The sequence below is a fragment of the Hipposideros armiger genome, unplaced genomic scaffold (assembly GCF_001890085.2).
Source record: "Hipposideros armiger isolate ML-2016 unplaced genomic scaffold, ASM189008v1 scaffold_729, whole genome shotgun sequence".
NCBI classification, from domain to species: Eukaryota; Metazoa; Chordata; class Mammalia; order Chiroptera; family Hipposideridae; genus Hipposideros; species Hipposideros armiger.
This window is the reverse complement of record NW_017732079.1, coordinates 516,284-532,708: the sequence shown is the minus strand read 5'-3', so window position 1 is coordinate 532,708 and position 16,425 is coordinate 516,284. Positions and strand designations below refer to the sequence as shown.

The 16,425-nt window shown below is 54.7% G+C and overlaps 1 protein-coding gene across 1 annotated transcript in view; it reads left to right on the top strand.

Annotated features, from left to right (window-relative positions):
* Nucleotides 1–16,425, top strand: part of INTS3 (integrator complex subunit 3) — a 34,149-nt gene that overhangs the window by 7,765 nt on the left and 9,959 nt on the right. Inside the window, 14 exon segments of the mRNA XM_019627394.1 lie at nucleotides 167–250; nucleotides 1,041–1,124; nucleotides 4,867–4,980; nucleotides 5,172–5,256; nucleotides 6,567–6,633; nucleotides 8,884–9,028; nucleotides 9,947–10,076; nucleotides 11,361–11,458; nucleotides 12,802–12,993; nucleotides 13,852–13,939; nucleotides 14,401–14,480; nucleotides 14,862–14,953; nucleotides 15,267–15,373; nucleotides 16,100–16,352. Coding sequence (XP_019482939.1) covers nucleotides 167–250; nucleotides 1,041–1,124; nucleotides 4,867–4,980; nucleotides 5,172–5,256; nucleotides 6,567–6,633; nucleotides 8,884–9,028; nucleotides 9,947–10,076; nucleotides 11,361–11,458; nucleotides 12,802–12,993; nucleotides 13,852–13,939; nucleotides 14,401–14,480; nucleotides 14,862–14,953; nucleotides 15,267–15,373; nucleotides 16,100–16,352 — 1,619 coding nt within the window.

Sequence of the window (16,425 nt, the reverse complement as noted above, 5' to 3'; positions counted from 1 at the left end):
GAAGTTGGAATTTTTAAAAACTTTTTTGGGGCCAGAAGTACTTCATAGGTAGTGGCATGATATACTCTTTTTTTTTTGTCTTTGTTTTTTCTTTTTTACTGTGTGAAATTTGTTTTCTATTTTTAATGGTGTGGTACGCTCTTCATTTTTTCTCCCCCTTTCACAGAGGTTGGAAAGATGTATGAGCATCGTGACATCGATGACGACTGGGGTCTCAGAGAGAGATGCCAATGACGCCCTCAATGCCTACGTGAGTATAACGCCCTCCCCAGCCCCACGCTTGCTTCTTTCAAAGCTCCAAGACGTGATCTGCTAGATGAGAGACTTAAGCGGCCAGGAGTTAGGGGACAGAGGTCAGTGCCTGGGCTCCCCGAACCAGACTTCCAGACTCCTCTCTCCCACGGTGGGGGTCCATCTCCTGGAGCCTGAGAAGTCTTTCAATAACAACTTGAAAAAATAACTCATAGTTCTATAGTGACTTTTTTCCTTGTAAATCCTTCTCACATATTTGATCTTTTACATTTCCTAATCAGTCTGTGAGGTTGGAAGGGTTTTAAATAGTACCTGGAAAGGACTTAGGATAATAGCAAGGGATGACTGATTGGTAAGTATGACCTGTTACCAGCAGTCAGCTGTTCTCCTTACATCCCCACCTTAACAGTGTCAGCGGTTTAGCAGTTTGCCCCAGGTCTCGGCCGTGGGTGTGCTTGGTACCCCATGACTGACTCTGCAGCTCCCCATCTGCCGAGGGCTCTTACGGCCTGGTCAAGGGGTGGAGGAGGATTTTTCTCTCATTTTAAACACTTTTGATTGTCTGCTCTTGGCCTGCGTCTAGCCTTGGAGAAACCAGTAAGGGTCCGTCCTTCCCCTCCACCTCTCCCCTAAAACAGATGGCTTGTCCTTTTTAAGAGAAGGAAGTCATCAGATTTGGGAGCTGATGATTCTCCTTTGCAGGTTAGTCAGGAGTCCCCGTTTTCTGGGGGAAACTGCTTGAGAACTTTGCTGCTGTGACTGATAGTTTTTCCTTTCCCCCGGCCCAGGTCTGCAAAGGCCCCCCCCAGCATGAGGAAGTCTGCCTGGGCCTCTTCACCCTTGTCCTCACTGAACCTGCCCAAGCACAGAAGGTAAGGCGCCCTGCTGGGGACTTCAGGGCCTTCTCAGGATGATCTGGGAATATGTGGCACTTACGGCTTAACGGGCATCGTACCGATCCTGTGAGCAGAGCTGGGCTACCTAGTTCTCCAAATGTGGTGACAGCTCCCTGTCTACTCAGCGAGCTGGTCACTCTCGGACTGAAGTTCTCTGTCTCTCTCTGGATTCGGAAGGTGAAGGGCAGGAGAAGGTGGTTGTGATGGTGAAAAACATTTAAAGGGTTTCAAATTTTAGATTTACGAGTCAAGGCAAAAAAGCTGGGATTTAATCCAGAGAACAGAACAGCTGTGACCAAGTCCAATGGCAGTTCGTATCCAGAGGAGTTGGCAGGTCCCATCCTGGCAGGTGGTGAGAAGACAGGCTTAGCGTAGCCGCAGGTAGAATCTGACCGAGCGGAGCGTTCGCTGACGGGTGCAGTGACAGTGCAGTGACGAGGGGACAGCTGGAGTACCCGGATCAGACTCCCAAGGAGCGCTGTTTGAAAATGCGTCTGGGGTGCTCCACAGACACAGTTCCCTTTGTGTGGCATGTTTTAAGTGGGCTCCTTCCTTGAGGTGAGGGATGATCTTTGGATTCTGTTCTTCTGTAATCAAGTAGCAAAGTTCTGCCTTTGGCCCCTCTGCGTTTCCCCTTCTCAGTCGTTCTGTGTCCTTGGAGCCTTGGCGTGATGGTTTAGATGTGTGTGTGGCCTCTGGCATTAGCGGTATGACACGAAGAGAGAAGAACTGGGAGTGGGCAGTTTCATATTCTCACTGGCCCTTCCCTGAGCACTAGGACACTTTGCCTCCTTTCTGCCCCGTGACAGCCCCATGGCAGTGGCCTGGGCCCTCACTGGGGTCTGGTTGCTGGTCGACGGCTGCACCAGGATTAGGTTCACCTGCTAAAGGTTTCCAAGCAAACCCCCTATCTGGGAGCCTCTGAGGGGTCAAGCCCCCAGGTCAGGCCTCTTCAGACGAAGTGGGAGGACATGGGGAAATAGGAGAACACAGTTTTCGGCAGGTGAGGAAGTCTCGGTGACGGACTGAGAGACCGCCAGCCAGCTCCGGGGATGGTGGGAATGGGTGACGGTCTCCGCAATGCTTTGATCCTTCTCCCCAAAAGGGTGGTGGTGGTGTGAATACTTCTGTCCCGCAGGAGTTTCAGGTGGCACTTACTCATGAGGACTGATCCTAATGCATTGTTTTAGGCTTCAGCTTAAACAAGGGGAGTGTTTTCTAAGGGATTCTCTGAGGTTACTTCTGTTTCTGCATTGAAACCTCAGGATGGATGGAGATTCACTTGTTCCTGCTCCTTCACAGGGGCCGATGCAGACGGTGCTGGCAGAAACCGAGTCTTGAACACATGAGAAGTTTACTCAGGGCTGGCATGCAGGCTCAAAGGGCCTTCTGAGTGGGTGGGACCAGGGTGGGTTGAGCAAGAGAACTCAGGAGGAGACAGGTCAGGTATTGGTGGAGAGTGGGTTTCGTTCCGTTTGCACCCGCTTGACTTACGTCTGCTCTTTTGGCATCTCCTACGAATGTTTATATTCTGAGAGTTTATTTATTTCCTGTTTGATGTCTGAGTAGCTGGGAACGGGCCTGTGGTGAGAAGGGAGGCCGTAGCTTTGCATAGAGGGAGGGGTCTGACATCAATGCCAAGGTCTCTCCATCGAGGGCTCAAGGACCCAGGCCCCGGCCGTTCTTGATCCTGGTACTTCTGTCAGCAGGCAGCCCCGGAAAGGAAGTGGGGGCTGAGAGGGCCTAGGCTGGAAGACCACGTCCCCACGCGGTTGCATTCGGGACGGGTGCTACCACAGCACCACCCTGTCGTCACCTGTCCTTTCTTTTGAGACTCTGCTTCTCTTCTCTGTTCCCCACTGAGTTTTTTTCTCCATCCGTGTATCTTCCAAGCCAGTCAGCAAACTGGCACAGAGGTTGGTGAGACCACTGGCAGCTTGAGGAACGTGATACTCCTGGTACCCAGCTGCCATGTGTTACCAGCAGTTGCGGTTGACGAGGTCCCAGCTGGAGCATGAAATTGGGCGGACGGTACCTGCTTCCCTCACCTGACCCTGTGTCTCCTGAGAGACACGTCCCCCTACCCCGCTTCCCGGTCCTGGGTCTGTTCTGCCTTTCTGGGATTCCTGCTTTGTTTGAATAGATGGCGCTCCTCTGGTTAGTGGTGTCTCGATCTTCGGCCTGGCGTAGATTTTCCTTCTGCCTCTCCCTCCCTCGTCGTCTCTGGGTCCCCTTATCTCTCCCGTGTTCCCTTGCTTGTACTTTTGATCTCCCAGCTGCCCCCCAGATGGAGTCTGAGGATAATGAAATTCTCCTCAGCCTATAAAAAGTTTGTAACACACGGGAGAATCTCAAATGCTGGTATTTTCATCAGATTAATTAGTTTGACTTAAGGACAGTAAAGGCAAGAGGAAGTGACAGCCGCTAATCTCCTAGGAGTCCCTAGTCAGCCGAGGCCGGGGAGCAGCTGGTCTTGAGGAGCACTTCTCTTCCCACCGCTGAGGATGAAGGAGTTTAGAAATGCTGTGGCCTGAAGGCCACCAGAAACCTGCCTCCGTCCCGGCAGCCCCGCTTTGGGCTGTTTTACCTGTGGTCCGCGGGTGTTGAAGAGCATGGAATCTAGAATTGGACTGTCTGCACTTGAACCCTGGGCCTCTCTCTCGTCTCTTATGTGACCCGGGTCGAATTATTTTAACCTCTCTATGCCCGTTTCCTCATCTGTAAATGCAGAGATAATAAATAGTAGCTCTTTCAGAGAGCTGTTATGTGATTCAAATGCGTTAGTACGCATGCTAGAAAGTTCCTGCATAATGCCAGTGCATTTAGCCGTCATAATTACTATTCTGGTTGGTGCCACCCTCGTACCAGCCTTCCGAGGTCGTGGGGTGCTGCCTCCTTAATTTCGCTCTTCGTGCTGAGACCCTGACAGCACAGAACTCAGCAGGCTAAGGAGGTCGCTAATGAGGTCCCCTCAGGTGTTCCTCCAGGAGGCTGGTCTCCAGAGGGACAGTGATCAAAGCCCTGGGGGGAAGGGAAGCAGAAGCCCTCAGAGGGAACTGCGTGTCCTCCCTCACCTCCCCTGGGGCGGGCAGGCATGCTTGAGGACCCTTCCTTTTTCAATACTTGGCAGACACAAAGGGCGACCCAGAGAAAAGGAGGAAGACATTTTGTTAAGGAAGCTCAGTGTTGTTCTGCCCTCTCTTTCCGGGGCCTAGGTCCCTGGGTTCCCTTCCCTTCATACCCCTGGCCCGTTGCCTCATCTGGCTGGGTCAGTACAGGTTTAAAATTTTCTTTGGGAGAAAAATAAAAAAGAAATAAAAGAACAAAATAAAAAAAAGAAAAAAACCCACCAAACTTCTTTGGCGTCCTTTCTGGCCTGTTTAACCAAACCCATTCTATGGTGACCTTTCACTAGCAGATGAAAAGCAGATGGCTTCCACCTGGTTTTGCTCAGCTTGTGGCATCAAACAGTGTGACGCTTCTTAAGAAGGGAGGTAGGGGGACAGGGAGGCTTTTTTATTAGGCTTTTCTGCTTTATTAGAGTAGCTCAGTCCCTCCCCCCATGGGACGGAGCAGGGGTAGGTTTGGGATGGAGGAGTCCTGGGAAGGGTGGCGTCCAACATGGAAAGTCTTTCATTGCTACTCGTATCCCATTGGTGTTGGCTCAGTTGAAGGGGACGGGGGCCGATCCGCAGCTCACAAACCTCTCTCCTCACAGTGTTACCGGGACTTGGCCCTGGTGAGTCGTGACGGCATGAGTATTGTCCTGAATAAAATCAACCAGATACTTATGGAGAAGTACTTGAAGTTGCAGGACACCTGCCGTACCCAGGTAAGGCCAGAAAGAAAAGAGAGAGCAGCTCAAAGATGTCGCAGAGGGTAGGTCGGGTCCCGAGGGAGGGGAAGGAGGGACCGCTGGCTGCCAGACCCCGCCTCTGTGCACCTCAGCTGTAATGTGATTGGATTAGCCCCGTTCTCAGGTTCAAAGGCCCTTCTCTTCATCTCTTTTCCTCTCTCCTTCAGTTGGTGTGGTTGGTACGGGAGCTAGTGAAGAGTGGGGTTCTGGGAGCCGATGGTGTTTGCATGACATTCATGAAGCAGATTGCCGGTGAGTTTGATGGCAGGAGCACAAAGAAGAAAGGACAGGAGCCCAGAGACTACATCCAGGCCACGGGCGTGGCTGGGTGCCTGAGGGACTCGATTCCTGGGCCACACGGCAGACTCCTCCCAATGCAGGCCCCCGCTGGCCGCTTACGTGGCAGAAAGAACTTGGAAAACCACCGAGGGCCTTTTGAAGCAATGGGTCCTGCCTCATTTTCCTTCCGGCCAGACTCGGGGCCTGATGCAGAATAGTTGGCCTGTGTTCGCCAGGCCTCACTGTGGGGTTGCATGGTGTATTGGATCAGGAAGGGCCTGGAAGGAATGGGAGAGAAGTGAGGGCAAATAATTAGTCCCCATTACATTATGCTCTCAGAAACCCAGTCATGTTCCCTGGCTCCACCCTCATTTCTGAGCTCTTGCTCCCTGATAACTGTGACATCTGATTAGGGCCAGTCTGAGGGACGAACCAAGTCAGAGAACAGACCCTGACATTTAGGCTTTATTATCTTCTTGGCATCGGTGGCGCCTGTCGGAGCCGTGGCATACCCCGGAGGCCTGACCCTGCTGCCTCTCCTACACCCCGGATTGCATGTGTGTGCCTGAAAACGGCTCTGGCTCTCTTTCCCCATCGCCCACTGGCTCTTTGCTTCCTGTTTTATATAAAGCTGACGCTCCTGTTTTGATGTATAGAAGCCCTAATCTATGTGATGTGGGACTATGTGAACATGGAATTTTTAAATTACGACCTGGGGCAAGAATATAGCCTTGCGCTGGCTATTTTTATCCATCGTCCTGGCATTTTCTCCCCCGTTTGGCACTGCCAGTTCCCACTTTTCATGCTAAGGCTTTGGTCTGGCGTTGCCGCATGTTAATTCTGCTCCAGAAAGCTCCCTAGCAAGCGCCGAAGACTGGGATACCTGGAAACAAGAAATCCTCAGCCTGTCAGGAGCCTGACACGGATTTGAGGCATGCAGAGGCTGCACCTCTCGGGCCCATCTCAGAGAGCAGCCTTTACTCCATCCGTGGGCTTCTCACATCTCCGTCCCAGACATTCCCTTTCGAGGGTCACAGTAATCCCACTCCACACCCCAGTCTGTGGAAAAGCTGCAGCTTTGGTTTCTGGAAAAATCCAGAGCCTTCCCTTGCAAAGAGGGAAGCTTTAAAGCCTGGCCGAACAATGGGCAGCTTTTCCAGCACAGAAGGTCAGAGATGGGATAACAGTTAGGATTAACCAGCAGGACCAGGGAGAAACGGATTGGATTACCGGAGTTGCTAATTAGGTCTTTCTGATTCTCTGTTTTCTCGCCTTGTGATCAGGTGGGGATGTTACGGCAAAGAATATTTGGTTGGCAGAGAGTGTTCTGGACATCCTGACGGAGCAGAGGTACAGCCCACCGTGAAGGGCGGGGCGAGTGTGGGAAGTGGGGCGAAAGGGTTGTGTGAGGACCGTTAGGTGGCCCAGAACACCTTAGGTGGAGAGGCCGGGGCGGCCGAGGGAGATGAGAGGAAGAATTAGTGCCTGGTGTGGCCCCAGGGAAGAAGGGTGAAAAGAAGGTCTTCCTGAAATATCTCAGAGCCCAGGAAAAACTCATTTCATCTGATAAGGGTTTATTTTTGATCCAGACCTCCTTGGAATGTTTATCTTTGGGGGGAGCGGGGGGAAAATGAGCTCAGCAGAGTGGGGCCAGCCAAGTACACAGGCCTGGCAGGTACCCCTTTTCTCCCTTCCAAGACTTTCCATCCATCCCCTACTCCCCTTTTGTCAAAGTGGCCCCGGGGGATGGTGGGAAGGAGGAGGTAACGGAGATCTGCTAGAGCTTGGAGTCTCTAGTGGGGGCGAGGGCACAGGGGGCCCTATTGGGTTTTCTCGCTGATTTATCCCCTTCCCCATCAAAGGACCAGAAATTTGATGAGAGCTGTTCCATGTCTGAGCTTGTTTGGGGGTAAGGCCTTCCTCCTGGTCCCATGGCCTCAGACTTCCAGTTGCTTGGTTTCAGAGTTCATTCCCGAGTCAGGACCCCACAGTGGTCGAAGGATCAAGAGGACTAATAGTGTCCAGCCTGCTGCGCTTTAGAAGGATGGCTCCCTCCTTAGTCACGCTGGTGGGAGAGAAGGCTGTGTTCTGTGCTTTGCCCAAGCTCGAGAGCTGTGCCAGGGCCGCTCTGCAGTGCCACCTAGTGCCCTGGGCATGGACGTCCCGCGGCAGCTGAGGCTGGGGACATCTCTTCCATAGCTCAGCACGAGAGCCTAGCCATTTCCTGCCAGGCCTCTGCTTCTCTGAGGTCTCGGTGCCTTCCTGGTGTCCTGGGTCCGGGGTCTCCCTTCCCTCTCTTCTTCATTACCCCATCCCAGGATTCAGATCGCCCGTCACCTCTGCTAGCAATCGTCCTAGAAAGTGTTTGTTCTCATTTTTTTCCTCGTGGCTGATACTTGTCCCCGTACCTTAAAGCTGAGTTTCCCTCATTTAGGCAGGTAGGGTGCAGCGTCAGTGTACAAGTGTCAGGTAACTGCCCTACCTTGTCTCCCGTCCTCCAAAACATCCCGTCCTTTGGTGCAGGTGAGTCCCTGGAAGTTGAAAACTGTCCTCTGCCACGCCCTCTCTCTCCCTCCCTCCCAAGTGTGTCTAGGGCTGTGGAATTAGAAGGTAGCCGTGGGGGAGGGGACCCCCCAGTGTCCTGACTGCTGCTTCCATTCTGTGAAAGGAAAAGGCCATGGTCTCTTAATTAGGTGGCTCGAGCACTTTTCCGGAATCAGGATGTTGCCTGGTTGGATTAATTAAACTTTCTTCCTCTGGTTCCCTCCTTCCAGCAGCGGTGCCAAAGCCGTTACAAGCTGCTTGCTTGGGGGAGACAGCGCCCCAGTTTGGGCACTTTGAGACAGCATTGGAGTTTTGGACGCTGCCCACTGCGTCCTTCTCCCCTTTTAAAGCAGCAGGGCACACACAATTCTTTCATTGCCCCCTTTTCCCCAGGGAAACTGCAACTCCTGGGAAAATGGGCTTTGCTGTACCAAATCACGTTCTTTTCAGATTGTGATTTAGGGCAGGTGACTCAGCGTCTGGGAGTGGAATCAGTGGCTGGAGAGAGCCAGGGGAGGTTGTGGCATAGTGGGCTGTGAGTGATCAGTATGGTGGAAGGGCCGACGCAGTGTGTGTACAACCTCCAGGGTCCCCAGCGGTCCTCAGACCTCACTTTAGGAACCGCTGACACAGGGACACTTACAAACCTTTCCCCACACACGTATACACACAGTCTGAGCCGGGAGGAAGCTCTGGTTTATTTCTGTCCCTGGTGCATGGCACAGTGCGTGCCATCTGAGAGGTGCCCTCAGTGTGTGAATGCATGAGGCCACACACAACTGTTTTATGGAAGCAGGTAGCTGTGTGGCAAAGAGAAATCGCTTCCGTTCAGCATTTACCTTTATATGGGGCACCTGGGAGAGTAGCAGGAAGTTGTCCCCAGCCTAGCCAGCCCATAGCCCTAGATGGTGACAGCATGAGCGAGCTTCCAGGGAACAAAGAACCCCTTCCTGTGCTGATGGCCAGCGCCCTCAGGCCCCGGAGGAGCCGGAGGAGCCGGGGTGGACGAATGGGCGGGCAGGGCAGACGGTGCAGGCACGTCCTCTGTCCCTGCAGGGAGTGGGTGCTGAAGAGCAGCATCCTCATAGCAATGGCCGTTTACACGTACCTCCGCCTGGTCGTGGACCACCACGGGACCGCCCAGCTGCAGGCCCTGCGGCAGAAGGAGGTGGACTTCTGCATCTCGCTGCTGCGGGAACGGGTGAGGACCGCAGTCTGGGGGTGCGGCCCAGCACAGGCATGTCTGTAGGTTCCTTGCAGTGACCTGGCCCAGAGATGTCCCGCTGGCAAGATGCGGGTGCCCAGGGCCCGGTGTTTTCCTAACAGATGAGGGCGGAAGGGCGGGGGATCAGCGTGGAACGGGCTGCTTCCCAGAAATGCCGCCTGTTACTCTGGCTAACCTAGGGGCTTTCCTGCTCAGCTGCATGGACACTTGTCACCACAGGCACAGGCTGTCCTTGTGTGCCCAGTGTGGTCTTCCTGTACGCCTACCCCCCTGGGTAATGGCCCTGGTCAAGTGGGATCATGAACGGCCCGCTATCAGATCTTCCAAGGGTGAATGACCCTCGGGCTAGGCGTTGTCATGCAGTAGACACCAGCCACATGTGGCCATTTAAATTGAAATTAAGGTCAGATAAAATTTTTACATTTAGTTCCTTAGCTGAATTAGCCACATTTTAAGTGCTTATTAGCCCCATGTGGGCAGCACAGATACAGATCATTTCCATTACCACGGAATGTTCCGCTGGACCGAGTGAGTTTTGGGGTGAGATGTCTGGGGTTCAGCTTGCCAATCCTTGCCCTTTAGGATCTTAGTCTCTTCTGACTTGGACGGAAACGGCTCTGGGAGGAGAGGGCAGTGGGCTAATGTGAAAACCCCAGGCCTTCAGCAGTTCCCAGCAACTTCTCCTCCTGACATCAGCCCCCAGCTTCCAGCCCTCTTCCCTGAGCAGCCGGGAGCCAGTCGCTTGGTTCCAGAAGAAACCGTATAACCCCTTCGACCCTCTTCCGTCGCCTCCCTAGAACATGTTGTCCTTTGTCCTCCCTGCAGCCGGTAAACAATCCGTGTTCTCACTCTCTTTCCTGTCTGTGCCCCCCACCCTCTCCATCCCCCACCAAGTTCATGGAATGTTTGATGATTGGCCGGGACCTTGTAAGACTCCTTCAGAATGTTGCCAGGATACCAGAATTTGAACTGCTTTGGAAAGATATCATCCATAACCCCCAGGCCTTGAGTCCTCAGTTCACAGGTAAGCGAGGGCCTGGCATCCTGTCCTTGAGAGGCGGGAGGTCCGTATGTTTACCGCTTGAATCCAGAGGGCCGAGAGGTTGGCGGGCAGGAGAGGCTCTGGCAGTCAGATATAGGAAGCCTGGGACCGGGCAGCCTCTGCCAAGCACAGCTGTACGTGGGAATGGCAGACGTGCAGAACAACCCGTGTGGTTCCCAGACAACCCCTACTTGGCAGGCCCCAGCTGTCAGTACCCCTAAGAAAAAGTGAGGCAGAGAACGGACCTCCTCCTCCTCCTCCTTGCCGGCAGCTGTTTGGCTCAGGAGGTGAGCTGATGACCAGCTTCCAGCAGGGGAGTCAGAGGTCAGCTCGTGAGCCTGAGTCAGCACAGGAGCTGGAATTAGTCCCGTAGAGAAGGCTCCTTCTGGGAGCCGTCTTGCCTCTGGATTCCAAAGGTCCAGCTGGGTCAGAATCCCCTCGGGGGGAGAGAAGAAGGCCCTGTGTGCCTCCCCTGACAGGCTTCTTCCCCCCTCCCCCTCCCCTTCCCCGGGTCCTGTTATGGTCTGAACAGTAAAGGTACAGCTTGACTCCCCACGCCGCCTCCAACGCGTGTGTGTGCGCGCGTGTATGTGTGCGCACCCAACACGGAAGCAGCAGCCCAGGACCTGGGGAGTCAGGAAAGACAGGGCAAAGCTCCACCTCACCTCCACTTAATTTGAACGTGGATCGAGTTGTTTGGAGGGCCTACTGTGTGCTAGGCACGTGTATTAATGCACTTAATCCTTAAGGCTTTCCTGTAAGATGGACATTTTACTTTCCACATCTACACATAAAGAACATGGCTCAAGGAGATTAAGTAATTTGCCCAAGGCCACACAGCTAGTAAGTGTCAGAGGCAGGATTTGGACTCCAAAGCTTGTGCTTAGGCCACAGCCCCACACTGATCCCAGGACCCAGTGAGGGGACCATCAGGAGCAGGAAGAGAGGCTGGGGTTGCCCGGATCCCCCCGTCCCCCACTCCCCCACATGTTGCCACCTGGAATAACACGAGTGGGGTCCCTGGCTGGCCAGCAGAAGGGAATGAACACGCCTGGCTCCTGGGGATGGTGGCTGGCTGGAGCAGACACACAGCTGCTGGTATAGCCCCACCGGTACCTAGGCTCCCCCTCTCTCGGTTTTAGAACTTCCCCATGAGCATCGGTACCTGGTACTCGGCCATCAGTACCTGGCCCAGGATCCCCGCTGCCATCCCTCCCTTCCGGTCGTCAGGCTTCTCTTTTCTCTTCCCCTCCACGCTTGGTCCAGGTATCCTGCAGCTGCTTCAGTCAAGAACGTCCCGAAAATTCCTAGCGTGTCGTCTGACCCCAGACATGGAGACTAAACTCCTCTTCATGACCTCCCGGGTAAGCTCGGCCACGCAGCAGGAGAAGTGGCAGGTGCTAGCCGGGCTGCCGCCGTCAGCCTGCCCGCCGGTCCCCATCAAGTCCTGATGAGTGGGGGGGCTGGTCAGGCGGGTGCCCCGCTCAACCTGGCATCGGGCGTGGTGCTCAGAATGGGGTACATACACCTGAGACTAATATAATATTGTACATCAACTGCAATCACAAAATAAAAAATAATTTAAAAAACAAAGAACGGGGGATACAGTATGAGGAGAGAGACAGTTCCATCTCTTCTGCAACGTCAGTCTGTCTAAAGCAGCCATTAAACCAGTAGCTGTGTACAAATAACTCACTGACGAGTGCGAAATGTGCCGAAAGGGGAGTGAGGGGTCCATGCTGAGAAACCCCCAGTTTCCCCGGGTGAACCATGAGCTCAGGACAAGCGCTGTCTTTTGGTTTCTAAACGTGGCTGACTTGTGTCAGAATAGCGGAGCATGTGAAAAATACATCTTCCAGAGAATCAGACTGGCGAATCTGTCTCTGTCACAGAATTTCCAGGCAACAGCTCGCAGCCAGTCTGGCACTGGAGAACCACTGCCCTGGCCAGCTTTGGGTTTCCTGAGTTGTGCAGGAGAACCGTCGGGACCTGTGCTGTTCCCCGCGTGGCAGCCCCGGCCGATTTAAATAGTTCAACTAAGTAAAATGAAAAACTCAGTGCCCCGGCGCCAGTAGCTACATTTGCAGAAAGTTCTTTTGGACAGTGTTGGTCTAGATGTTTTCTTGGGTTTTGTTTTTACCCTTCTGCTGTCTGTTTTGGTTGAATTTGGGGACCAGAAGAGGAAACTGTGGTCCTTCATTCGTGCTGCCCTGTGTAACCACCTAATGTCCTTTGGGGGAGGACTTGCTGAGGGAAGGTTGGGAGAGTCCGTGGACCTCAGACAACGAGCCCGTTAGGTCACTTCTGTCAGAAAGCTTTCGGTCAGTGCTGAGTGGTGAATAGGCTCAGCGCTTGTTCTCAAGGAACATTCCTTGCTGTTCACAAGTCGCTCGAGAAAATAGTAGACAGCTCATAACTGGAGAGTTAGTGACCAGGGTGGGAGTCAAGAGCCAGGAGTGGACTGCACGAGCGTTTGTGGGTAAATGTGACATCAGGTCGGTGGCAAGAATGAATACACCACCAGCACGTGGCTTTCAGCACCTTATTAAAATCCAGGAATATTTTAATCAGGAAGTCTTGAGAGACAGTATGAGTTAACGGATACATTGTGGGAAGACGCTGAGGTCTAGTCAAGCTGAGAGTTGCATGGCACTCGTTTTGATCTGCCCGGAGAGCCCAGCCTCCCTTCCAATGTCTCCTCCCCCAGGTGCGGTTTGGTCAACAGAAGCGGTACCAGGATTGGTTCCAGCGCCAGTACCTGTCAACCCCAGACAGCCAGTCTCTGCGCTGTGACCTCATCCGCTACATCTGTGGGGTGGTGCACCCTTCTAACGAAGTGCTGAGCTCAGACATCCTGCCCCGATGGGCCATCATCGGTTGGCTGCTGACAACATGCACGGTGAGAGGCGGGGCCGTGGGTGGAGGCTGTTGGGTTTCTCCCTCGCGTTGCCCGGACCTCCGTGCTGCTTCCCGACGCTCCAAGTCCCCTGCACCAAGGGCCCTCTTCACGCCCTGCCTCCTGAGAGTCGCAGCCTTTGCCCCATCTCCCTTCCTGTCTAGAATAATCTCTTGCACGCATTTCTTCCCATCTGGGTTTGGGGTTGAACGGGTTCATCTGCGCCTTTACTGCCAGTCCCCAAGCCTGGGCTCCCAGGCGGCCCTGCTCCCAGAAACCACGTGGGCTCAGGTCCAGGCCTGTGCTCCTCCAACCTCACTGCCATGTCCTTGGCCCAGCTTTGGATACGTCCCTTCTCCAGTCGTAGTGAATCAGCAGTGGAGCTGTTTTTCTTCCTGGTGCCCGGGGTGGGCCACTCTGCTCTCTGGCATCTAGTTGCCCTGTGACCTCTCTGGCGCTCCCCTCTGACTGGGTCCCTGGAATGTGCTGATGCAGCTGTAACAGCAGGCTATTCCTGGGGTCTCTCCTCTCTCCTTCAGGAAGGTCCCTGGGGAGCCCAGCAGGGGCTCAGACCAGTGCTGTCTCAGCTCAGGGGTGACCAGGGACTCCCAGGCCCAGGTGTGTCCCTTCTGGGACCAGGGTGTGTTCTGATATGAGAACCTCTGGGTTGGTGAGGCCACAGGGGACTCGCACTTGTTTACAGACTCGGCTGCGCCGCACCCCATGGGGGTTCCACCCTGTCGCTCTAGAGCCTGGGTTTTGAGATGGAGCAGTGTCCTGGGCGCTGGGACCTGCCTTGGGCCTCTGAAGGGAAGGGAGCTGGTTGATGCAACTCGCCCTCTCTGGCCCTCTGTCTTCCAGTCAAACGTTGCTGCCTCTAATGCCAAGCTGGCTTTGTTTTACGACTGGCTGTTCTTTAGCCCAGAGAAGGACAGCATCATGAACATAGGTACGTGACCGAGACGGGGCTGCGCCTCCCCCACCCCGCGCCCGCTGCTGGGCGCAGTGACAGTGGCATAAATCACAGGGCAGCGTGGCTGGAGGCCGCTTATCGCGAGCAGTTCCGCTGTCCCCGTCCGCGCTCCCTTGACCTAGAAGGAAAGTTGCTTTGATGAGGCCCAGCGGTCCTGCACCCTCCTCCCCGTGGCCTGATGCTTGGACTGGGGGGGGGGGTGTCTGCGCGGCGGGAAAGGCTGCCCCACATCCTGCCTCCTCTCCTGCTGCCTCCCTGCTCCAGGCTGAGCGCTGGGACCGGGGAGATGAGCGCTGTCAGCTGCTCGGGGGCTTGTTCTGTGGGAACGGGGGAGGGACAGGCACGCTCTCTGCAGCCATTCACACACTGATGGCTTGGCTTATGGAGCTGGGAACAGACTGATGCGGGGGCCCCCACCTTGAATTCCGTGTTCGCAGAGCCAGCCATCCTGGTCATGCATCACTCCATGAAGCCCCACCCCGCCATCACTGCCACACTCCTGGACTTCATGTGCCGCGTAAGTGCCACCAGCCTCTCCTCCTCGGGCCTGGCTGAGCCGCTGAGAGTGTCCCCTCTAACCACTTGACTGTGGGAGCAGAAGTGGTCGTGGGTCCCATCCGTTCCTCATTCCCACGGCTCCACTCAGTCTTGCCATGTCTCCATGGGGCTTGTCAGCCTCAGGGGTGACGACTTCACACAGAACCTCGTCTCCCTGAGAACAGCCGGGTTCACTCCGTTTCCCATTAGTAGCCTAGAATGGTCGGGAACGTTCCAGTCCTTTCTGCAGCAGCCACACTCGCTGCTGTTCCCGATCAAAACCCACGCAGCTTTCTGGCCCTAGTTCCGCAGGACACTGGATGGAAAGCCCTGTGCTCTCTCCCCCACCCCCCCCTTCCAGATCATCCCCAACTTCTCCCCACCTCTGGAGGCCCACGTGCGGCACGGCGTCTTCTCTTCCCTCAACCACATCGTGGAGAAACGCGTGTTGGCGTAAGCACTGTCTGTGTCCGAGGGCGGGTGGGGTGTTGCTCATGTTTCGGTAGGTCACGCTCGTCCAGGTACTGCCATGCCACCGTTACCCCGTACCTCGAGAGGTATAAAAAGGACTCCTGCCTCTCAGAGGATGGTTTTTCCTGCCACCACATTGTGAAGGGCTTCGGTTGCCTCCTCTGTGGCCTGGTGACCCGGTCCATGGATCTGCGTGTGGTCCAGGTGTCCTGCCTGGGCCCAAACCTGTCCCGGTACCTCCGCTAAGTTCGTAGCGCGGAGCTGTGATGTGCACCTTCCTTCCTGCCCCCGCTAGGCATCTGGCTCCCCTCTTCGACAACCCGAAATTGGATAAGGAGCTGCGGGCGATGCTGAGGGAGAAGTTTCCTGAGTTCTGCAGTTCACCCAGCCCCCCTGTGGAAGGTACGGAACCCTCCCACTCGGGCACCGGCCTCGCGAGAGGGTGGCGACGGTCAGGGCTGAGACCAGGGCCCCACGTAAGCCCCCTTTCTGTGCAGCTCTCCGCCTCTTGGACACTGTCCACTCGGTTCTCCTTCCCCAGTTCTCCTATGTGCGTTTTTGTGTCGTCTTCCTTGGTTCACCTTCTCTAGCTAATCTTATCTGCTTTTCGCTAATCTCTCTCGCTGCCTTAACCCCTGTTTTTTCTCGTATTAACCTGCCCTCAGTCAGTAGAGGCACCCGTGGAATGTGTTTACCTCCCGTTAGTCCCCTCTCCCCTTCCCAGCCCTGGGCCCTGGCCCTGGCGAAAGGTGACCATGCCGGGTCTCAGGTCTCGCTCCCAATTCCGGACACACACTTGTTGTTTTAGGGTAGGGGTTAAGCCAAGCCAAACTTCCCAACTTGGTTTCAAATTAAAGAGTGCTGGGACTGTCCTTGGTCTTATCTCCTCGCTGATTCTGAGCTGAGCACAGAGGAGTCGTGGCCTATGCTCTTTTCTTCCCAGCAGAATCCCCCTGCCCGTCCTGGAGGGTCCGGAGGATAAGACCTTCGTCCCTGCAGGGTCCACACACTGCTTAGGTCGTGAACTGTCAGTCCCTCACCTAGCCTGGCGCCTCCTCTTCCCCGAGCATGGGGTGAGCTAGAGGACACAGCAGGCCATCAAATGCCTTGTCTTTCTTGACTCCCAAGTCAAAATTGAGGAGCCAGTTTCCATGGAGATGGACAACCACATGTCCGACAAGGATGAGAGTTGCTATGATAACGCAGAGGCAGCCTTCAGTGACGATGAGGAAGACCTCAACAGCAAAGGTGAGACTGGCAGTGAGGGCAGGTCAGGGCACGTCAGCCCCTGGGGACCTGTTGGCAGGGGCAGCCTCTGTCACCCTCGCCTCTGTCAGTGAGCTTTTTTTTTTAAAGATGTTATTGGGGAATTGGGGAAGGGGAACAGACAAGTTGTTGTCCTTTTGTTCTTCAGTCTAGTTGTGGAGGACGTTGCTTCACTGGCCCATGTTGGT